Below are 24,566 nucleotides of genomic sequence, written 5' to 3' on the forward strand. Positions count from 1 at the left end.
AAAGCTTGCCCTCCGTTTCGCAAATCGGAACATAATTCCATCCTCATGATTCCTGCTTACAAGCAAAAACTAAAAGCAGAAAACACCAGTGGCTCGGTCTGGAAGTGGTGTTGGAGGGCGAGTAGGAGGCACTCTTTCCTCTGGTCTAAAAAATATCCCACTGCCCTAGGGCAGTGATTGGGGACACTGCACTGTGTAGGGTGCTGTCTTTTGGATGGGACGTAAAAATGGTGTCCTGACACTCTGAGGTCATTAAAGATCCCATGGCACTTATCGTAAGAGTAGGGGTGTTAACCCTGGTGTCCTGGCTAAATTCCCAAGCAGTCCTTCATACCATCATGGCCACCTAATCATCCCCAACTTACAATTGGCTCATTCATCCCCCTCCTCTCCTCTGTAACTATTCCCCAGGTAATTGCTGTAAATGAGAAAGTGTTCTCAGTCAACTTACCTGGTAAATAAACAGTAAAATAAAATATAAAAAGTGGTCAGATGAAGCAGATGCTAAGCTAAAGGACTGTTGTGTCAGCACAGACTGGAATATGATCCGGTATTCTTCCGATGGCATTGAGGAGTACACCACATCAGTCATATCAGTCATATCAGAAACCATATCAGAAACCCTAGACCCACTCCAATTTGCATACAGATCCACAGATGCAAACCACGCAATAACAGATCCACGCAATAACAGATCCACAGATGCAAACTCTATTGCACTCCACACTGCCTTTCCCCACCTGGACAAAGGAACACCTATGTGAGAATACTATTAATTGACAACAGCTCAGCGATCAACACCATAGTGCCTTCAAAGCTCATCACTAAGGTAAGGATCCTGGGACTAAACATCTCACTCTGCAACTGGATCCAGGTGGTAAGGGTAGGTAACAACACATCCGCCACACTGATCCTCAACACAGGGGCTCCTCAGGGGTGCATGCACAGTCTCCTCCTGTACTCCCTGTTCACTCATGACTGCGTGGCAAGGCACAACTCCAACACCATCATTAAGTTTGCCGATGACCCAACAGTGGTATGCCTGATCACCGACAATGATGAGACAGCCTATAGGGAGGAGGTCAAAGACCTGGCCGTGTGGTGCCAGGACAACAACCTCTCCCTCAATGTGATCACAACAAAGGAGAATATTGTGGACAACAGGAAAAGGATGACTGAGCGAGCCCCCATTATCATCAACAGGGCTGCAGTAGAGCAGGTTGAGAGCTTCATGCTTCTTGGTGTCCACATCACCAACAAACTACCATGGTCCAAGCACACCAAGACAGTTGTGAAGAGGGCACGACAAAACCTATTCCCCCTCAGGAGACTGAACAGATTTGGCAGTAGTCCTCAGACCCCCAAAAGGTTCTACAGCTGCACCATCGAGAGCGTCCTGACTGGTTGCATCACTGCCACCTATGGCAACTGCTCAGCCTCCGACCGCAAGGCACTATAGAGGGTAGTGCGTACGGCCCAGTACATTACTGGGGCCAAGCTTCCTGCCATCCAGGACCTTTATAACAAGCGGTGTCAGAGGAAGGCCCTAAAATTGTCAAAGACTCCAGCCACCCTAGTCATAGACTGCTCTCTTTGCTACACCACGGCAAGCGGTAACGGAGCACCAAGTCCATGAGGCTTCTAAACAGCTTCTACCCTCAAGCCATAGGACTTCTGAACATCTAAACAAATGGCTACCCAGACTATTTCCATTGCCAGCCCCTCTTTTATGTTGCTGCTACTGTTTATTATCTATGCATAGCCACTTTAATAACTCTACCTACATGTACACATTACCTCAATTACCTCAACTAACCGGTGCCCCCAAACATTGACTCTGTACCGGTAGCCCCTGTATATAGCCTCGCTATTGTTATTTTACTGCTGCTCTTTAGTTTACTTTTACTTATTTTGGTATTTTCCTTAAAACTGCATTGGGCGTATAAGTAAGTGTTTCACTTTAAGGTCTACATCTGTTGTATTCAGCGCATGTGACAAATAAAATTGCATTTGACAGCCATGGAGATCTCGTACATAAAATATTAAAGGTTTGATGGCTTCCATCAGTTTCAGTGACAGGGAGCACTCTTATTGCCTTGTCTTGTCTAGCTAAGCCATGAGATGTCTGCTGATGACCTAGTCTCCATAGTTCGAATGGTCTTCCTCTGTCAAATCTGTGCCAAATGCAGCCCTGGCTTGCTCTACTCTGCAGTCTGAGGGGAAGCGATATAAATAGCACAAACTTGGATGCTAGAGAATGAGACCCCACAGGAACCTCTAGCCTGCTATTCACTAACGGCCAAGAGGGTAGTGCTTAGGGCTTTCGCCACAGAATCCACATGTAAGATGGACTTTGTAGGTGGTGGAACTGTCATCAAAATTCCCTGCCTCTCCATGACAGTATGACAGATAGCTTTATACATCTGTTCAGTTTCAGGGCTTTAGAGTGCGAACGTTCAGTCACATTTTGTGACTTTGCCTTGGCTGTGCGAGTTCAACGTCGGTACGAGCTGCATGCTCTACCTGGTCACTACACTCAAAAAACATGAATTGGTCAAGCAATAAAGTGCATTATTGATTCCAACAATGAGTGTATGCAATGCCCCTCTGCCTGTTTTACTGAGGTCTGCTGCTGTGATGAGCCACAGTCACTCCCTCTTCCCCCCATGTGCATCCCGAGTAGAGGGAGAGAAAAATGTATAACACTTTATAATGCAATTGTGGGAAAAGCACAGTTTTGGCAGCAACTACTGTTGTCATCATTGAGGGCCTCAGCTTTATGTAGTTAATTTTTAATTTCTTAAATCTCAATATTGAGCTAAAAGCACATTGTTATTTCAACCAAAGTATCTGTGTCTTTGAGATACGGAGTGTGTAAAATGCCCACTGGGCATCGCAAGTACATAAGCATTATTGAGTAGTACAGCTACTTTTAGGACATTACAATTACTGTTAGATTAATACATGGCTACTAGTAGTATGCCAAAAGTGGACGTGCTGCTTTTCCCTGGTAGTTTAGCAAACAACAACAGCGAAAGACAAGTCTGATTTTCGACCATGATAGAACTGATTTTGTTTCAAAAAGGTCCTCTGGAGAGCGCCTGCTATTTGAAGTAGGGATAATAGCAGACCAGCATCAGGGCAGCATGGAGGGTTAAATGTGAAGTAGTAGTGCTGCAGTAGCTCAACGCAATGTTATAAAAAGTACATTCAAAAGTGTGTTTTATTAAATTAAGAATGTCAGGTGTCATGGTATATCCTTGTAGGTAAAGATGTCACAAAGATAATTGAATTGAGACAAAGCTTTTTCATTGTTAAAATAGGATGCAAAAATGTAAAAATGTTTGTTAATCAAAGCAATCTATCAAATAACTCAAAGGGGTTTCTTTAATTGAATCTTCACTAATGTCAAATATGTAAAGTATGGTGTACCGCAGGGCAGTTCTCTAGGCCCTCTACTCTTTACTATTTTTACCAATGACCTGTCACTGGCATTAAACAAAGCATCTGTGTTCATGTATGCTGATGATTCAACCATACACACATCAGCCACCACAGCTAATGAAGTCAAATAGTGAAACCTTTAATAGTGTTTTGGACTGTGTGGAATAAATTGGTCCTGAACATCTCTAAAACTAAGAGCATTGCATTTGGTACAAATCATTCCATAAGTTCTAGACCTCCGCTGAATCTGGTAATGAATGGTGTGGCTGTTGAACAAGTTACAGAGAGACTAAATTACTTGTCGTTACCTTGGATTGTAAACTGTCATGGTCAAAACATGTACAGTACCAGTCAAAAGTTTGAACACAACTACTACTTCCAGGGTTTTTCTTTATTTTTACTATTTTCTACATTATAGAATAATAGAGAAGACATCCACACCATGAAATAACACATTGGGAATCATGTAGTAACGAAAAAAAGTGTTAAACAAATCAAAATATGTTTTATATTTGAGATTATTCAAAGAAGCCACCCATTGCCTTGATGACAGCCTTGCACACTACTGGCATTCTCTCACTCGGCTTCATGAGGTACTCACCTGGAATGCATTTCAATTAACAGGTGTGCCTTGTTAAAAGTTAATTTGTGGAATGCGTTTGAGCCAGTCAGTTGTGACAAGGTAGGGGCAGTATACAGAAGATAACCTATTTGGTAAATGTCCCAATTATGGCAAGAACAGCTCAAATAAGCAAAGAGAACCGACAGTCCATTTTTACTTCAAGACATGGTCAGTCAATCCGGAAAATTTAATCAAGTGCAGTCGCAAAACCATCCAGCGCTATGATGAAACTGGCTTTCATGAGGACTGCCACAGGAAAGGAAGACCCAGAGTTACCTCTGATGCACAGCACAAGTTCATTAGAGAGTTAACTGCAACTCTTCGATTATAATCAATGTATATATTCCCCCCCAAGCAGACACATCGATGGCCCTGAACAAACTTTATTTGACTCTATGTAAACTGGATTTTAACAAGGCTAATCTGAAAACAAGACTGAAAACAAGTCTGTGCAACCAGGGCTGGTAATACCCTGGATCATTGTTATTCTAACTTCCGCGGCGCATATAAGGCTCTCCCCCGCCCTCCTTTCGGAAAAGCTGACCACGACTCCATTTTGTTGCTTCCACTCTACAGACAGAAACTAAAACAAGAAGCTCCCACGCTCAGGTCTGTTCAACGCTGGTCCGACCAATCTGATTCCACACTTCAAGACTGCTTCGATCACGTGGATTGGGATATGTTCCACATTGCGTCCAACAACAACATTGATGAATACACTGATTCGGTGAGCGAGTTCATTAGAAAGTGCATCGGCGATGTCGTACCCACAGCGTCTTTTAAAACATTCCCAAACCAGAAACCGTGGATTGATGGCAGCATTCGCTCGAAACTGAATTTGCAAACCACTGCTTTTAACCAGGAAGGGTGACCGGACATGACCGAATACAAACAGTGTAGCTATTCCCCCCGCAAGGCAATCAAACAAGCTAAGCGTCAGTATAGAGACAAGGTAGAGTTGCAATTCAACGGCTCAGACACAAGAGGTATGTGACAGGGTCTACAGTCAATCACGGATTACAAAAAGAAAACCAGTCCCGTCGCGGACCAGGATGTCTTGCTCCCAGACAGACTAAACAACTTCTTTGCTCGCTTTGAGGACAATACAGTGCCACTGACATGGCCCGCTACCAAAACCTGAGGACTCTCCTTCACTGCAGCTGACATGAGTAAAACATTTAAACGTGTTAACACTCGCAAGGCTGGAGGCCCAGACGGCATCCCCAGCCGAGTCCTCAGAGCATGCGCAGACCAGCTGGCTGGTGTGTTTACGGACATATTCAATCAATCCTTATCCAAGCCTGCAGTTCCCACGAGCTTCAAGAGGGCCACCATTGTTCCTGTTCCTAAGAAAGCTAAGGTAACTGAGATAAACAACTACCGCCCAGTAGCATTCACTTCCGTCATCATGAAGTGCTTTGAGAGACTTGTCAAGGACCATATCAACTCCAGCCTACCTGACACCCTAGACCCACTCCAATTTGCTTACCGCCCCAATAGGTCCACAGATGACGCAATCGCAGCCACACTGCACACTGCCCTAACCCATCTGGACAAGAGGAATACCTACGTGAGAATGCTGTTCATCGACCCTGGGTCTCGACCCTGCCTTGTGCAACTGGGTACTGGACTTCCTGACTGGCCGCCTCCAGGTGGTGAGGGTAGGTAACAACATCTCCACCCCGCTGATCCTCAACACTGGGGCCCCACAAGGGTGCGTTCAGAGCTCTCTCCTGTTCTCCCTGTTCACCCACGACTGCGTGGCCATGCACGCCTCCAACTCAATCATCAAGTTTGCAGATGACACTACAGTGGTTGGCTTGATTATCAACAACGACGAGACGGCCTACAGGGAGGAGGTGAAGGCCCTCGGAGGGTGGTGTCAGGAAAATAACCTCACACTCAACGTCAACAAAACAAAGGAGATGATCGTGGACTTCAGGAAACAGCAGAGGGAGCACCCGCCTATCCACATCGACGGGACAATAGTGGAGAGGGTAGTAAGTTTTAAGTTCCTAGGCGTACACATCACGGACAAACTGAATTGGTCCACCCACACAGACAGCATTGTGAAGAAGGCGCAGCAACCTTCCTCAGGAGGCTGAAGAAATTTGGCTTGTCACCAAAAGCACTCACAAACTTCTACAGATGCACAATCAAGAGCATCCTGTCGGGCTGTATCACCGCCTGGTACGGCAACTGCTCCGCCCACAACCATAAGGCTCTCCAGAAGGTAGTGAGGTCTGCACAACGCATCACCGGGGGCAAACAGCCTGCCCTCCATGACCCCTACAGCGCCCGATAGCACAGGAAGGCCATTAAGATCATCAAGGACAACAACCACCCGAGCCACTGCCTGTTCACCCCACTATCATCCAGAAGGCGAGGTCAATACAGGTGCATCAAAGCAGGGACAGAGAGACTGAAAAACATCTTCTATCGTAAGGCCATCAGACTGTTAAACAGCCACCACAAACATTGAGTGGCTGCTGCCAACATACTGACTCAACTCCAGCTCACTTTAATAATAGAATTGATGGGAACTGATGGAAAAAAATGTATCAATAGTCACTTTAAACTATGCCACTTTTATGTTTACATACCCTACATTACTCATCTCATATGTACAGTGCCTTGCGAAAGTATTCGGCCCCCTTGAACTTTGCGACCTTTGCCACATTTCAGGCTTCAAACATAAAGATATAAAACTGTATTTTTTTGCGAAGAATCAACAAGTGGGACACAATCATGAAGTGGAAAGACATTTATTGGATATTTCAAACTTTTTTAACAAATCAAAAACTGAAAAATTGGGTGTGCAAAATTATTCAGCCCCCTAAGTTAATACTTTGTAGCTCCACCTTTTGCTGCAATTACAGCTGTAAGTCGCTTGGGGTATGTCTCTATCAGTTCTGCACATCGAGAGACTGAATTTTTTTTCCCATTCCTCCTTGCAAAACAGCTCGAGCTCAGTGAGGTTGGATGGAGAGCATTTGTGAACAGCAGTTTTCAGTTCTTTCCACAGATTCTCGATTGGATTCAGGTCTGGACTTTGACTTGGCCATTCTAACACCTGGATATGTTTATTTTTGAAACATTCCATTGTAGATTTTGCTTTATGTTTAGGATCATTGTCTTGTTGGAAGACAAATCTCCTCTCAGTCTCAGGTCTTTTGCAGACTCCATCAGGTTTTCTTCCAGAATGGTCCTGTATTTGGCTCCATCCATCTTCCCATCTTCCCTATCCCTGCTGAAGAAAAGCAGGCCCAAACCATGATGCTGTCATCACCATGTTTGACAGTGGGGATGGTGTGATCAGGGTGATGAGCTGTGTTGCTTTTACGCCAAACATAATGTTTTGCATTGTTGCCAAAAGTTGAATTTTGGTTTCATCTGACCAGAGCACCTTCTTCCACATGTTTGGTGTGTCTCCCAGGTGGCTTGTGGCAAACTTTAAACGACACTTTTTATGGATATCTTTAAGAAATGGCTTTCTTCTTGCCACTTCCATAAAGGCCATATTAGCATATGGTTAGCAGATGTTAATGCGAGTGTAGCAAAATGCTTGTGCTTCTAGTTCCGACAATGCAGTAATAACCAACAAGTAATCTAACCTAAGAATTCCACAACTACTACCTAATACACACAAGTGTAAAGGGATAAATAATATGTGCATAAAGATATATGAATGAGTGATGGTACAGAATGGCATAGGCAAGATGTATATACTGTACTCGATGGTATCGAGTAGAGTATATACAGTGCCTTGCGAAAGTATTCGGCCCCCTTGAACGTTGCGACCTTTTGCCACATTTCAGGCTTCAAACATAAAGATATAAAACTGTATTTTTTGGGAAGAATCAACAACAAGTGGGACACAATCATGAAGTGGAACGACATTTATTGGATATTTCAAACTTTTTTAACAAAAACTGAAAAATTGGGCGTGCAAAATTATTCAGCCCCTTTACTTTCAGTGCAGCAAACTCTCTCCAGAAATTCATTGAGGCTCTCTGAATGATCCAATGTTGACCTAAATGACTAATGATGATAAATACAATCCACCTGTGCGTAATCAAGTCTCCGTATAAATGCACCTGCACTGTGATAGTCTCAGAGGTCCGTTAAAAGCGCAGAGAGCATCACGAAGAACAAGGAACACACCAGGCAGGTCCGAGATACTGTTGTGAAGAAGTTTAAAGCCGGATTTGGATACAAAAAGATTTCCCAAGCTTTAAACATCACAAAGAGCACTGTGCAAGCGATAATATTGAAATGGAAGGAGTATCAGACCACTGCAAATCTACCAAGACCTGGCCGTCACTCTAAACTTTCAGCTCATACAAGGAGAAGACTGATCAGAGATGCAGCCAAGAGGCCCATGATCACTCTGGATGAACTGCAGAGATCTACAGCTGAGGTGGGAGACTCTGTCCATATGACAACAATATGTCGTATATTGCACAAAACTGGCCTTTATGGAAGAGTGGCAAGAAGAAAGCCATTTCTTAAAGATATCCATAAAAAGTGTTGTTTAAAGTTTGCCACAAGCCACCTGGGAGACACACCAAACATGTGGAAGAAGGTGCTCTGATCAGATGAAACCAAAATTGAACTTTTTGGCAACAATGCAAAACGTTATGTTTGGCCTAAAAGCAACACAGCTCATCACCCTGAACACCCTATCCCCCCTGTCAAACATGGTGGTGGCAGCATCATGGTTTGGGCCTGCTTTTCTTCAGCAGGGACAGGGAAGATGGTTAAAATTGATGGGAAGATGGATGGAGCCAAATACAGGACCATTCTGGAAGAAAACCTGATGGCGTCTGCAAAAGACCTGAGACTGGGACGGAGATTTGTCTTCCAACAAGACAATGATCCAAAATATAAAGCAAAATCTACAATGGAATGGTTAAAAAATAAACATATCCAGGTGTTAGAATGGCCAAGTCAAAGTCCAGACCTGAATCCAATCGAGAATCTGTGGAAAGAACTGAAAACTGCTGTTCACAAATGCTCTCCAACCAACCTCACTGAGCTCGAGCTGTTTTGCAAGGAGGAATGGGAAAAAACTTCAGTCTCTCGATGTGCAAAACTGATAGAGACATACCCCAAGCGACTTACAGCTGTAATCGCAGCAAAAGCTGGCACTACAAAGAATTAACTTAAAGGGGCTGAATAATTTTGCATGCCCAATTTTTCAGTTTTTGATTTGTTAAAAAAGTTTGAAATATCCAATAAATGTCGTTCCACTTCATGATTGTGTCCCACTTGTTGTTGATTCTTCACATGGTTGAAGCCTGAAATGTGGCAAAAGGTCGCAAAGTTCAATGGGGCCGAATACATTCGCAATGCACTGTACATCATGGTTGGATGTCCTGCCACAGATGCCATGGTTGCCCTTAGTTTGAAAATATAATATCTCCTTAGCTTTGATACTTGAATTCCACTGATTTCAAAACTCGGTCCTCCAGAAAGTGGTGCGCAACACTTGTGCAGTTCTACTAAGCAATTTTTGTTTAAAGGAAATGAGTGTTAGATAGGATTACCTAGACATACTGACCAGCTCAAATGGACAGGAAGCATGCTATATGGCAGACCAATCCCAATTCATCGCTCGGCATGTCCAGCCCACACATTATCTCAGCCAATCATGGCTAGCGGGAAGGTTGCCGGCTTTTTCTGAGGCTAAACCATCTAGGCTCGTAATTTAACATTTATATTTGTATTTACCGATGGCATAGAAGTCTGGCAATAAGGCATATCAAAATGCACATGTTCCAGAAGGCATTGCTGCCAAAAAACACATTGATTAAAAAAAATGTTCAATTGGCTCTCGTATGAAGTAGTGATGTCATGTGTTGCCCCATTTTCTGGCCTCTAGGTCACCAGGCTGCTCGTTAAGGCACACACCTGTCATCAGAGTTACGCGCATAATGACACACACGTGGACTCCATCACCTCTTTGATTATCTGTTCTTTATATGTCACTGCCTTCAGTTTCTTCCCCAGCCGTCATTGTTCCTGTTTCATGTCGGTTCGCTGTTTGTGTTTATTGTTATGTTCATTTATTTATTAACCTGTTACTCCTACCCCCTACTTTTTCGAACATTCTGTTAAAAATCGCACAACATTTTAGCGCCCTGCTGCTCATGCCAGGAATATAGTATATGCATATGATTAGTATGTGTGGATAGAAAACACTCAGACGTTTATAAAACTGGTTAAATCACGGCTGTGACTATAACAGAATGTGCGTTTCATCGAAAAGTGCAGGAAAATCTGATCACTGAAAATGGAAAAATATATCCATGCACGACTTGAACCCATTGATAAAGGTAAACCACATTTAATGGGGCTGAGGTTGCAATACCTACAGCTTCCACACGTTGTCTAGAGTCTTGTCATTTGCCTACTCTTTGTTTCTTGGTCAAACAGACGCAAGGCAGCGAAGTTCTTCCGGTCCCCGACCGGATATTTTGGTTGAGATTTACCCGGACATTATTTCCAGATGGACAGCTAAAGAATATACTTCGCCTCGTGATCAATTTGATCGCTTATTAACGTTTACTAATACCTAAAGTTGCATTACAAAAGTATTTCGAAGTGTTTTGTGAAAGTTTATCGTCGACTTTTTTAATTTAAAAAAATGACGTTACGTTATAAGATGCTATTTTTTTTCGTTTATCACACAGTCTTCATAGATCGATATCTAGGCTATATATGGACCGATTTAAACAAAAAAAAGACCCAATAGTGATTATGGAACATCTAGGAGTGCCAACAAAGAAGATGGTCAAAGGTAATGAATGTTTTATATTTTATTTGTGCGGTTTGTGTAGCGACGACTATGCTAATTATTTTGTTTACGTCCCCTGCGGGTCTTTTGGGGTGTTACATGCTATCAGATAATAGCTTCTCATGCTTTCGCCGAAAAGCATTTTAAAAATCTGACTTGTTGCCTGGATTCACAACAAGTGTAGCTTTAATTCAATACCCTGCATGTGTATTTTAATGAACGTTTGAGTTTTAACTAGTACTATTAGCATTTAGCGTAGCGCATTTGCATTTCCAGATGTCTAGATGGGACGCCTGCGTGTCAGGTAGGAGCAAGAGGTTAAATGTATTCACTCCCAGAACATGCTTACCGACTCATAGTGTTCATCGTTACAAGTGACCTGCGACATACAGTGCCTTGCAAAAGTATTCACAACCGTTCGCATTTAAAAAAAACAGAATTGCATTACAATCTGGAAATTAATTGGATTTTAACCTTTATTTAACCAGGTAGGCTAGTTGAGAACAAGTTATCATTTGCAACTGCGACCTGGCCAAGACAAAGCATAGCAGTGTGAACAGACAACAAAGAGTTTCACATGGAGTAAACAATTAACAAGTCAATAATACAGTAGAAAAAAGGAGAGTCTATATACATCATGTGCAAAAGGCATGAGGAGGTAGGTAGGCGAATAATTACAATTTTGCAGATTAACACTGGAGTGATAAATGATCAGATGGTCATGTACAGGTAGAGATATTTGTGTGCAAAAGAGCAGAAAAGAAAAGAAATAAAAACAGTATGAGGTAGGTAAAAATGGGTGGGCTATTTACCGATAGGCTATGTACAGCAATGTTTGAAGTTGGTGAGGGAAATAAAAGTCTCCAACTTCAGCGATTTTTGCAATTCGTTCCAGTCACAGGCAGCAGAGAACTGGAACAAAAGGCGGCCAAAATAGGTGATGGCTTTAGGGATGATCAGTGAGATACACCTGCTGGAGCGCGTGTTACGGGTGGGTGTTGCCATCGTGACATACACAAAATAGTCCAAATTGGTGAAGTGAAATGTAAAAAGTGAAAAAGTGGTGTGTGCATACTGTATGTATTCAACCTCTTTGCTATGAAAACCCTAAATAAGATCTGGTGCAACCAATAACCTTAAAGTCACATAATTAGTTAAATATAGTCCACCTGTGTGCAATCTAAGTGTCACATGATCTGTCACATGATCTCAGTATATATTCACGTGTTCTGAAAGGCCCCAGAGTCTGCAACACCACTAAGCAAGGGGCACCACCAAGCAATCGGCACCACAAACACCAAGGAGCTCTCCAAACAGGTCAGGGACAAAGTTGTGGAGAAGTACTGATCAGTGTTGGGTTAAAAAAAATATCCAAAACTTTGAACATCCCACGGAGCACCATTAAATCAATTTTTTTAAATGGAAAGAAAATGGCACCACAACAAACCTGTCAAGAGAGGGCCGCCCATCAAAACTCACGGACCAGGCAAGGAGGGAAATCATCAGAGAGGCAACAAAGAGACCAAAGATGACCCTGAAGGAGCTGCAAAGCTCCACAATGGAGATTAGAGTATCTGTCCATTTGACCATAAGACCACTCCACAGAGCTGGGCTTTACGGAAGAGTGGCCAGAAAAAAGCCATTGCTGGGCCTTCCGGGTGGCGCAGTGGTCTAAGGCTGTGCCACCAGGATTCGAGTCCAGGCTCTGTCGCAGCCGGCCGCGACAGGGAGGCCCATGGGGCGGCACACAATTTGCCCAGCATCGTCCGGGTTAGGGAGAGTTTGGCCGGCAGAGAAATCCTTTTCTCATCACGCACTAGCGACTCCTGTTCCTGACCAGGTCGCCAGTTGTACCTTGTTTCCTCCGACACATTGGTGAGGCTGGCTTCCGGGTTGGATGGGCATTGTGTCAAGAAGCAGTGTGGCTTGGTTGGGTTGTGTTTCGGAGGACTCATGGCTCTCGACCCTCGTCTCTCCCGAGTCCATACTGGAGTTGCATCGATGAGACAAGACTGTAACTACGACCAATTTGATACCACAAAATTGGGGAGAAAAAAGGGGTAAAAGCAACAAAAAAAAGTAATTGCTTAAAAACAAATAAACAAACACATTTGGTGTTCGCCAAAAGGCATGTGGGAGACTCCCCAAACATATGGAAGAAAGTACTCTGGTCAGATGAGACAAGGAAAACGCTATGTCTGGCGGAAATCCAACACTTCTCATCATCCTGAGAACACCATCATGTTTTGAACTGAAGGAATGATGGACAGCGCTAAATACAGAGAAATTCTTGAGGGAAACCTGTTTCCGTCTTCCAGAGATTTGAGACTGGGATGGAGTTTCACCTTCAAGCAGGAAAATGACCCTAAGCACACTGCTAAAGCAACACTCAAGTGGTTTAAAGGGAAACATTTCAATGTCTTGGAATGGCCTAGTCAAAACCCAGACCTCAATACAATTGAGAATATGTGGTATGACTTAAAGATTGCTGTACACCAGCATTCAACTTGAAGGAGCTGGAGCAGTTTTTCCTTCAGGAATGGGCAAAAATCCCAGCGGCTAGATGTGCCAAGCTTATAGAGACATACCCCAAGAGACTTGCAGCTGTAATTGCTGCAAAAGGTGGCTCTACAAAGTATGGACTTTGTGGGGTGGGGGGGGCAGTTATGAGTTTTTTGTCTTATGTTGTGTAAATCAAATTAAACAAATCCCCCCCAAAATATATTTTAATTCCAGGTTGTAAGGCAACAAAATTGGAAAAATGCCAAGGCTGGTGAATACTTTTGCAAGTTTCCTGAAACGGGTCACATGTACAGTATGTAGCTAGAGGGCTAAGCTGTGAACATTAGCAATGTCTTTCAAAAAGGAGACAACTCACAAATGCGTAAAAATGCAATTTTATAAATTCTGACAATGACTGAATATGAAAGTCAGGAATCAGATTCTGAAGAGCTGCCCGCCCGACCTTGTATCCATTGAGAACCCTGAATCTAAGGACACCTTGCCCACTGACGAAGTCCCAGGTCCCTTCGAAGATGCTGGTGGTGATGGAGACAGACCGACAGTGAATGAAGTACAGGAGGTCTGTTGTAGCTGGAAGGCAGCCAGCCATTTCACCCCTCCTGGCCATGCAGTTTGCTTTGATGAGTCTCAGTATGGAGTGCAAAGCTCCTTGCCATTTCCCTCTGAGGCAGAGTGCCGTTTCTGACAGAGGAGTGGTGGGAGACATAGTAGAGAAGACCAATCGCTACACCTACAGGAGAAGAGCTTCCTAGTTCTGCTGCGATGCCTTCATCAACAATGCTGCTGCCATCCTAAATGACCCGTTACACAAAATAATGTATGTTCTTACCAACCTGACATCAGCATTTGGTCGGGTCTTTGTGCTATACCATGACTTACGCATTGATGAGTCCCTGATGTTATGGAAGGGTAGGCTGGATTTCCGTCAATATATTCCCTCCACAAGGCACAGGTTTGGGGTCAAGTTCTTTGTTATGTGCGACGTGAAGACCTGATTTGTCCAGGACATTATATAGTCTACACAGGGTCCACCCCTGACATCCATTTTTATGAGGGTCTTGGGGTGTCCGGGTCCACGGTGATGACCATGCTGGTGAGGGATTTTTTGTAATTGGAAGTACAGTTCACATACAGTTCCATTATATGCCTTTAGAGATGGGGGGGTGGAAATGCAGTTGTTCAATCACTGCATGAATATTAAATATGGGTTAAGCATATTCACAAGTTCTTGCAGGTTTTTTTCATCTAGAAAAAAAAGTTGTTGTTTAACCATCACTAATACTTCCATAAAATAGATGATAATTACATATAGGCCTATGTGTTTTCTTGCTGTGTTTTCATCCAGTCAAACAGTTAAGGAGTGTACGTTCAAACAATATGTTGCGAGCATACAAAGCCGGCTTCAATCATCAGCTTGAAAATGTCCAGCTCTAGTTATGATATTGGCAAATAATGTTCAAGACTTTGTGTGTGGTTTCTGAAAGTACAGAATCAAAAATTATTATTAGTAATTAGAATACAATATTAAGATATATCAATAAAACAATGAAAGTAACATAACACTGCTATAAAAAATAATAAATTACATTGACAAAATCACAGATCATGAGTTCTATAACGTAAGAAACAGTAACTGTTGCGCTCCACAAGGGGGAAGGGCAAAACAGAGCTATGCTAAACAGGCCAAATGAAAACAAACCATGGTCATAAGGTCAAGGTATCTTCAAAAGACAACAAGCAAATACTTCTAACGCAATTAGCATTGTTTTACAATGTGGGGACCAGCCAGAAACTGTGAAACAGTTTGTGCAGGTCCTGTTCTGACAATGGGGAAGTGCTTGGGGAAGTTTGTCCAGCTCAGTAAAGCCAAAAATTATAATTGTCTACAAAAGTGAAATGGCCTACTTTTATGAGGAGGCGGAACACACAATTCAAACTGTTGTTCGAAAATCATTTGAGATTGACAAGTTTAAAAGTTTAAACGCCTAGAAATTCAAAACTACTCAGAACTGCAAGAAATACAGTATGCATGACTGATGGTGAATGCTGTATTTCTCTTGATTAGCTTATTTTTTTAACAACTAAATTAGACAATCAATGCTGTGTTATCTGATTGATGAGATGTTGATGAGCCGGGTCTTTATCTCCATTTGAGGTAGTAAAAACAAAATCAATGAAACTGTGTTGACTCCCACACTCGACTGCAATCTTCTCAATGTTTCAACAACTCTTGAGAATAAATGTGAGGAAATTAGAAAGCAATTCCACACTAAGTGGTCCTGTATATGAAACAATAACAAAGCCCCTTATTTCAAATCTAAATCACCTTTTAGGGTTTTGGTTTATTTAATGTTGTAGGCCTAGATATAAACTGACTTGCAGGAACAAAATGTGTTTTTGTTTTACAATTAAATTGTCAAATGCAATTTGCCATGTTTATGCTGTATGCTTTACTGTAGGTATCGACAAGATTGGAGTGTTGACTATACATAATATATACACACAAAAGTGTCCTCGGTTGCAACACTCACTACCGGGTTTCCAAACTGCCTCTGGAAACAATGTCAGCAAAATAACTGTTTGTCTGGAGCTTCATGAAATGGGTTTCCATGTCAGAACAACTGCACACAAGCCTAAGATCACCATGCGCAATGCCAAGCGTTGGCTGGAGTGGTGTAAAGCTCGCCGTCGTTGGACTCTGGAGCAGTGGAAATGCGTTCTCTGGAGTGATGAATCACGCTTAACCATCTGGCAGTCCGACGAACTAATCTGGGTTTGGAGGATGCCAGGAGAACGCTACCTGCCCGAACGCATAGTGCCAACTGTACATTTGGTGGAGGAGGAATAATGGTCTGGAGCTGTTTTCCATGGTTTGGTCTAGGCCCCTTAGTTCCAGTGAAGGGAAATCTTAACACAACATCATACAATGACATTCTAGACGATTCTGTGCTTCCAACTTAGTGGAAACAGTTTGGTGAAGGCCCTTTCCTGTTTCAGCATGACAATTCCCCTGTGCACAAAGAGAGGTCCATACAGAAATGGTTTGTCAAGATCGGTGTGGAAGAACTTGACTGGCCTGCACAAAGCCCTTACCTCAACCCCATCAATCACCTTTGGGATGAATTGGACCGCCAACTGCGAGACAGGACTAACATCAGTATTCGACCTCACTAATGCTCGTGGCTGAATGGAAGCAAGTCCCCCCAGCAATGTTGCAACATCTGGTGGAAAGCCTTTTCAGAAGAGTGGAGGCTGTTATAGCAGGAAAGGGGTGACCAACTCTATATTAAAATGGCCATGATTTTGTAATGAGATGTTCGACAACCAGGTGTCCACATGAGTATAATCAATTTACAGGCATTAGCTATTGAAAGTATATTATATATTTTTTTAACCCAAATCAAAAACGTTTTTTTAACAAAAATGCAACCGACATCAAAAACCACTAATCGCTCAGCACTATTTAAAGAAGCTTAAGGAATAGCTAACGCCTGTAGATTGATTATACCCATGGGAGGAACATAAAATCAACACTCCAATCCTCCCGATACCTACTATGAACCAAATACTGGTATTTTAAAACTGTTTTCAGCAATACTGTCCCTCTATCTTGAATTAGTATTATATTATTAATTAATACATATTAAATCTTTACTGTATAATACATCATGCTTTTTGTGGTCGGTTCCGTTTCTGTTCAGGTAAAAAACAAAAAACCCGATTTCAGATTTCAATGATGATACTTAAAATTATTTTAGTGCGTTTTTATCAAAATTATAAAGACAAATATTGAGAACATTCAATTGCCAAAACATTCCATTTGTCTTTTTAAATGTGATAATAGAAAATAATTTTATTCCTTATTAATCATAACCAAAATTAAATCAACAATTTGGTTAATCGCTCAGCACTATTCCATAATGATGAAATTACCCTACACACAGCCATTTCATTGAGTGCGAGTATTCAGTTAATTGGTGTGGCAAATGTTTACATATCTCGGCAATTAGCTCAGCATGGACGCTAATATCAATACAAGCACTCTCATAGTCCAATGTTCTCATTATTATGCAACCACCAGCAATGCAAACTGCACCAAAATATTTCCACAGAACAGAAGGAAAGAAAAACAGCGAGCGTAAGCATCTCTCCCTTGCTCTTTTCACTTCTCTCCCAAAGGCACCAGGTAAGATTAGACAAAACTAGATGAAGACCTTCATGGGGAGATTCCATTGATCTGACTAGTTTATCAGGAGCGCCAGCGGTGACACATTTTTCCTTCACCCGTAATGTAGGGTCATAAAAGTCTAGCTCCCCATGCCAACACATGACATCTGTTGTTTATGCATCACTGGCTAACGCTAGCGACCAGGGGACAAGGGGTGAGACTAGTCCCGCAGCCATGAAATAGGTCTGCCAACCCAGCAGCAGCCAGATCTGTGCCTCTCTCCCTGTCTATCGTCTCGCTCTCTCAGCCTCTGTCCCTCTCCCTCCCTCCACCCTGACAGTCTGTTCCTGTCATCCTCATCCAAAACTCCACAGCACTAATATGTAAATAGTGGCCAAAGGATCATATATTAGGCTTTGTGCATTGTAGGCTGACTTGTTGAGATTGCAGAGTTGCTGCTTGATATTGCCTTGTCAGCTGCCCGCTGCAAGCTCTTATTGTTTTTGGAAATCACTCCCTCCTGAATCCATTTTGAAAAGAAGATCCCTCCCCTCCCCCCTCCTCCTGTGCTCTGACCTCTTTTTCTCCTCTCTCTCCAGGTCTTCTTCTTCTTGAGTGTCAGTGCTCTAAACTCTTAGAATTAGTGGTAACTCGAGAAACCCTGGAGATCTTCAAGTAACCCCTGGGGTTCCTCAAGTAACCATTGCTAGTCAATGATTCATATTTGCGCCTTCTGTTAGTTGAGGGGTTCTTTAAATGGTTCAAAGAAGCAACGGGTTCCTGGAGGAACCCTGGAGTGGAGACGTGGCTTAGTGGGGGCATGGCTTTAAGATATACTGTATTTTTTGTTGTTGAGTTTTTGTTCTGTTGTATTGCCATCACATGTTACGGTTGAAAACAGACAGTTTTGTAGCTTCAATGATGCTATCAGAGGTGTTGGAGTTCCTCAAGAGCTTATGCAAATCCTAAAGTTGTAATAGTTACGACTTTCTTACTGAATTATATTAGAATATGTAATATGCATAAATTGTCAAAGAAAATGTTCATGGGCAGAGTACAAACTGCCCAATGAAGACCTAAGGGTCGAAACGTTGTTATAAATAAATATTACCTGGGAGCGTGAGCAGCAGTGTCACGACTTCCGCCGAAGTTCCAAAGGCTGGGCCTAATATACGAGAGTTTTGTAGTGATTCCTATGTTGGTGATGAAAATAATATTTGTTGGTCTGTGGTGTGTGATGAGGAACAACCAGACGCTGCACTTGACGCATTTATGAAATTGCATATTCCAGTTACTAATAAGCATGCGCCTATTATTAAGAAATTACTGTAAACATTGTTTTTATTCAATAAAATAATCCCTGTGGATTTATGAGGAATTGAAAAATGGTATGGTTGAGAGGGACAAGGCTAAAGGAATAGCAAATAAGTCTGGCTGCACAACAGATTGACAAACATACTGCAAATTGAGAAATCACGTGACTAAACTGAATAAAATAAGAAGAAACTATACTACAACAGATAAATGATAGAAAGAATGATAGTAATTGTTGGAGCAACTTAAATTATATTAAACCTCTTTGTGATAGGAGGCAGCATTGGGAAGTTTGGATGAAAAGCGTGCCCAGAGTAAACTGCCTGTTACTCAGGCCCAGAAGCTAGAATATGCACATAAATATAATTAGTAGATTTGGATAGAAAACACTAAAAAGGTTCCAAAACTGTTAAAATAATGTCTGTGAGTATAACAGCACTCATATGGCAGACGAAAACCTGAGAAAAATCCAACCAGGAAGTGGGAATTCTGAGGTTTGTAGATATGCCTATCGAATATCCAGTGTCCAGTCGATGTCAACAGTCTTTAGGAGTTGTTTCAGGCTTCTATTGTGAAAGGGGAGAGAATAAGACCACTCAGAGTAAGTGTCTCAGCTGAAAGCCATGAGTTGTTTATCACGCGTGGCCGTGAGTGCGAGCTCCGTTCCCTTTCCTTTCTAATGAAAGCAGTATTGTCCGGTTGTAACATTATTGAATATTTATGATAAAAACACCGTAAGGATTGATTAGAAACATCGTTTGACATGTTGCAATTTCACTAGCTGTAGGCCAGGGATTCCGCTAGCGGAACCACCTTCCCAGAGAGGTTATGGGGAAAAATGCAAACTTACAAAACCCACTAATATTGCCAACTACAGTGCCTTGCGAAAGTGTTCAGCCCCCTTGAACTTTGCGACCTTTTGCCACATTTCAGGCTTCAAACATAAAGATATAAAACTGTTTTTTTGTGAAAAATCAACAACAAGTGGGACACAATCATGAAGTGGAACGACATTTATTGGATATTTCAAACTTTTTTAACAAATCAAAAACTGAAAAATTGGGCGTGCAAAATTATTCAGCCCCCTTAAGTTAATACTTTGTAGAGCCACCTTTTGCTGCGATTACAGCTGTAAGTCGCTTGGGGTATGTCTATCAGTTTTACACATCGAGAGACTGCATTTTTTTTTCCCATTCCTCCTTGCAAAACAGCTCGAGCTCCGTGAGGTTGGATGGAGAGCATTTGTGAACAGCAGTATTCAGTTCTTTCCACAGATTCTCGATTGGATTCAGGTCTGGACTTTGACTTTGTCTTCAGCGCGATCTCAGCTTTCAATGGGGATTCTCATTGTGAGAATCGTGCGCTCACGAGAGTTTTGGCGGGCCGAAACCTTTCGGTCACGCGAAAAAACAGGTCACTCTCATGTGCGCTCTGCTCCGGTCCTGTCTTTTTTCCAAGATCGATTATACAATGCATGCGTTTCTGTTCGTCCTCACGATTGCAGTACACATTTATAACATGTTAAAGCTTAATTATGAACTTAGTTTGACAAGTTTAGTCGACATATAATATGTAAGTTCAACGTTTTGGTGCGCATCCACTTGACTTTTGGCTACATTTCAACCGAAATGTGTTGTGTTTGAGAACCGAAAGACACAGACTGCAAAACTAAACGCTGTTTTTGGTAAGTATAATTCCTTCCAGGTCTTCTGATGAAAGAACAGCAAAGGTAAGGGAATATTTATGTGGTAAATTTGGGTTTCTGTGGACTCCAAGATAGAGGAGCCATAATGCTACTTTTGGAGCGCCGACTCATAGTATAGCCTAGTGAACGAAACCTGTAACGTTAAAAATAAATGTAACACAGCGATTGCATTCAGAAGAAGTGTATCTAACTATATATATATGTAGAACATGCATATTTAGTCAAAGTTTATGATGTGTATTCCTTGTTAGCCGACGTTATCTGCTGGAGCTATCGTCATTTCTCAGGACATTTGAGTAGCATTTTTTGAATGATGCATCATTGTAAACAGAGATTTATGGATATATATAGCATATTATTGAAAAAAACATAAATGTACTGTGTAACATGTTATATTACTGTCATCTGATGAAGATTTCAAAAGGTTAGTGAAATTATTTTTCTTTTAATCCTGCGTTTGTTGATTGCATATTTTTTTTAACTTGGCTATGCAAATTAGCTGTGTCTTCGGTGGTGGTTTGACATAAATATGTGCTATGTTTTTGCCGTAAAACATTTTAGAAATCTGACTTGCTGGGTAGATGAACAAGGTGTTTATCTTTCATTTGAGCCATTGGACTTGTTAATGTGTGGAGGTTAAATAACTTTAGGAATATTTTTGCGTTCCATGCGCCACCTTCCAGCTGAACGTGTGGGGGGGGGGGGGTGTTCCAAAATTGGAACCCTAGTCCCCTTCTGGTTAAACGACACTTTTTATGGATATCTTTAAGAAATGGCTTTCTTCTTGCCACTCTTCCATAAAGGCCAGATTTGTGCAATATACGAGTCTCCCACCTCAGCTGTAGATCTCTGCAGTTCATCCAGAGTGATCATGGGCCTCTTGGCTGCATCTCTGATCAGTCTTCTCCTTGTATGAGCTGAAAGTTTAGAGGGACGGCCAGGTCTTGGTAGATTTGCAGTGGTCTGATACTCCTTCCATTTCAATATTATCGCTTGCACAGTGCTCTTTGGGATGTTTAAAGCTTGGGAAATCTTTTTGTATCCAAATCTGGCTTTAAACTTCTTCACAACAGTATCTCAGACCTGCCTGGTGTGTTCCTTGTTCTTCATGATGCTCTCTGCGCTTTTAACGGACCTCTGAGACTATCACAGTGCAGGTGCATTTATACGGAGACTTAATTACACACAGGTGGATTGTATTTATCATCATTAGTCATTTAGGTCAACATTAGATCATTCAGAGATCCTCACTGAACTTCTGGAGAGAGTTTGCTGCACTGAAAGTAAAGGGGCTGAATAATTTTGCACGCCTAATTTTTCAGTTTTTGATTTGTTAAAAAAGTTTGAAATATCCAACAAATGTTGTTCCACTTCATGATTGTGTCCCACTTGTTGTTGATTCTTCACAAAATAATACAGTTGTATATCTTTATGTTTGAAGCCTGAAATGTGGCAAAATGTCGCAAAGTTCAAGGGGCCGAATACTTTCGCAAGGCACTGTATTTTAGTTATTTGTTCATTGGCAAGATTAGCAAATGTAGGCATGACATGCCAGCAACAAACACTGACGCTACACATCCAAGTATAACTGACCAAATTATGAAAGACACAAGCACTGTGAGTTTGAATTCCGTAAAGTGAGTGTGGAAGAGGGGAAAAAATTGTTGTCTATCAACAATGACAAGCCACCAGCGTCAGACAACTTGGCTGGAAAATGACTGAGGATAATAGCGGATGACATTGAATATATGGCAAATAGGAGTGGCAATCTAAGCCTACAAGAAAGTGTCTGCCCTCAGGCCTGTAGGGAAGCAGAAGTAATTCCACCACCCAAGAATGGTAAATCCCCTTTACTGGCTCAAATAGCCGACCAATCAACCTATTACCAACCATCTCTTCACAGTCCCCAAGTCAAGAACAGACTATGGGTGGCATAAAGTACTACGTAGAGCCATGGCTACATGGAACTCTATTCCCCATCAGGTAACTGATGCAAGCTGTCAAATCAGATTTTTTTTAAATGGATAAAAATTCACCTTATGGAACAGCGGGGACTGTGAAGAGAGAGACAGACACACACACATACTCTAGAACACACACTCACACTGTAATATTGCTGTATTATACATTTTGTATTGTGTATAACATTATTACACCACTTTATGATGTACTGTTTTATATTTTATTTCATGAGTGATGTAAGTGCCTTAATGTGTTTGGACCGCAGGGAGAACAGCTGCTGCCTTGCCAGCAGCTAATGGGGATCCATAATAAATATAAAGGCAAACGCAACGCATTGCGTCAATAGGGTTAACCCACTTGATGGGTATTGTAACATTGTATAGTGTGTATCGCCCGTGGTTTGACTACTTAGCCCCCTCATATGTACGGCCTGTGCGTTATGATGGCCTCACGGCTGCCATCCCACTTCTGACACCAACGTAGCAAACAAGAGGGGCAGGGAAGTCAACCTGGGTCACTGCTGTGAATGGCAAGCACCCTACGCATTGCACCAAGAGAGTTTACCCACATGGTTGGAATTGTAACATGGTTCATATAGCCAGAATCGTTACAATACATTGGTGATGTAATGATGATGATTAGTTCAGCATCTGTTACCAACAGTTTACCTAAAATATTCTGGGTAATCCTACAACCACTAGTCAGAGCTTGGGTAACCTACATTTTACAAATGAAATTAGTTTACCAAACATTCTCATGATTCCACGCCCAATAAAATATTTCTGCAATTCACTGATAAATAAAACAATGAGCTATCAATTAACAAACACATAGAGAAAATAAGTATACATTACCTCGAAATAAGAAGGCTTTGCTATTTTTGTGAAGCCCTGCCACTTGGGTAATTCCAAATGTTGCATTTGCGAAGTCAAGTTCATTGATGATATCAATCTGGTAGTCGGGATCTATTCCAAAACCGAAAACTGTAGGGGGGAAATATTATTTAACCATTGTCACACATTGGGTGCACAGTTACTATCACACATCCTCCCACCTACACGATGTGTATAACGTTCAAGGCACTTCTTTAATAATTGAGTTTGAGCATCAAACTTCCGCCTCTGCGTGATATACAATGAACTGCAACACAGTCAAATACATGAGAATTGAATTCATGCGATTTCAAAGCACCTTCACCTCGGTACAGTGGCAATCACATCAGAGACAAAGCGCGTAAATCGCATGGCACGAGACATCATATACCGTATAATGGCAGATGACTTTAAATGAAAGTCTATGTAATACAAATATTGGACTTATTGTTGCGCGGGAACAAATTGACTGCTGCATCGACCTGTGTGACACCTGTCATTTGTTTAGGGACTTATGCGCGTTCTACAGATGTGGTCTGACAACAACATACCCTACGTTTTAGGAGATGATAACTATGCTATTATTCTGTACTATAAAACTAATTCCAAAAATATGATTTATAAATGAGGGGAAATTGATACAATTTTTTTATTCATAATAAAAAAAATCTACAAGGGACAAACGAATAAAAAGCCGATAGAGGTGCTTATCGGGCTATGGAGAAGGAGAGGGTGCGCATTAAACAACTAGGCTGACAGAGCTGATAATGATACCTAAAACAATAGGTAAACTAACTGCACATGTCCCCGTGTGACACCTACCTGGTTTCGCAATGAGCACTACGGATAACAAAGCCACGTAAATATCCATGTGTGTGAAGTTGCACTGTACAGTTTCCTCAGAAATATCCTACGTCGAGCGCTTCCCTGGCAAAACACTTGCTCGAGTCTGTCTCGCAAACTGTGCTCATCTCACTGGTGCTGGGTGCAGTGGCTCGGAGCGTTCCACATCGTGGAAATAGGGGTACTGTCGGTGAGCACGTAAATTCTCTTGAATTTAATCTAAATACTATTGCCATCCATTCAATAAGTGCTATTATTCACAAAGCTGGAATAAATCCGCATTAGCCATCCTTCTGAATTGAAATTAATCTATA

The 24,566-nt window shown here is 41.9% G+C and overlaps 1 protein-coding gene across 2 annotated transcripts in view; it reads right to left on the minus strand.

Moving 5' to 3' along the window:
• The window catches only part of LOC124035930 (protein kinase C-binding protein NELL1-like), a 467,070-nt gene extending 442,707 nt beyond the window's left edge, over nucleotides 1-24,363 (minus strand). For both annotated transcript variants that reach the window (XM_046349864.1, XM_046349863.1), the window contains exons 1-2: nucleotides 24,232-24,363; nucleotides 23,392-23,520 (exon numbers count right to left, since the gene is read on the minus strand). In XM_046349864.1, the coding sequence (XP_046205820.1) occupies nucleotides 23,392-23,520; nucleotides 24,232-24,280 (178 nt within the window). In that variant the 5' untranslated portion in view covers nucleotides 24,281-24,363. The remainder of the gene's footprint in view (nucleotides 1-23,391; nucleotides 23,521-24,231) is intronic.
• Nucleotides 24,364-24,566: the final 203 nt, after the last annotated feature.

The sequence above is a fragment of the Oncorhynchus gorbuscha genome, linkage group LG05 (assembly GCF_021184085.1).
Source record: "Oncorhynchus gorbuscha isolate QuinsamMale2020 ecotype Even-year linkage group LG05, OgorEven_v1.0, whole genome shotgun sequence".
NCBI classification, from domain to species: Eukaryota; Metazoa; Chordata; class Actinopteri; order Salmoniformes; family Salmonidae; genus Oncorhynchus; species Oncorhynchus gorbuscha.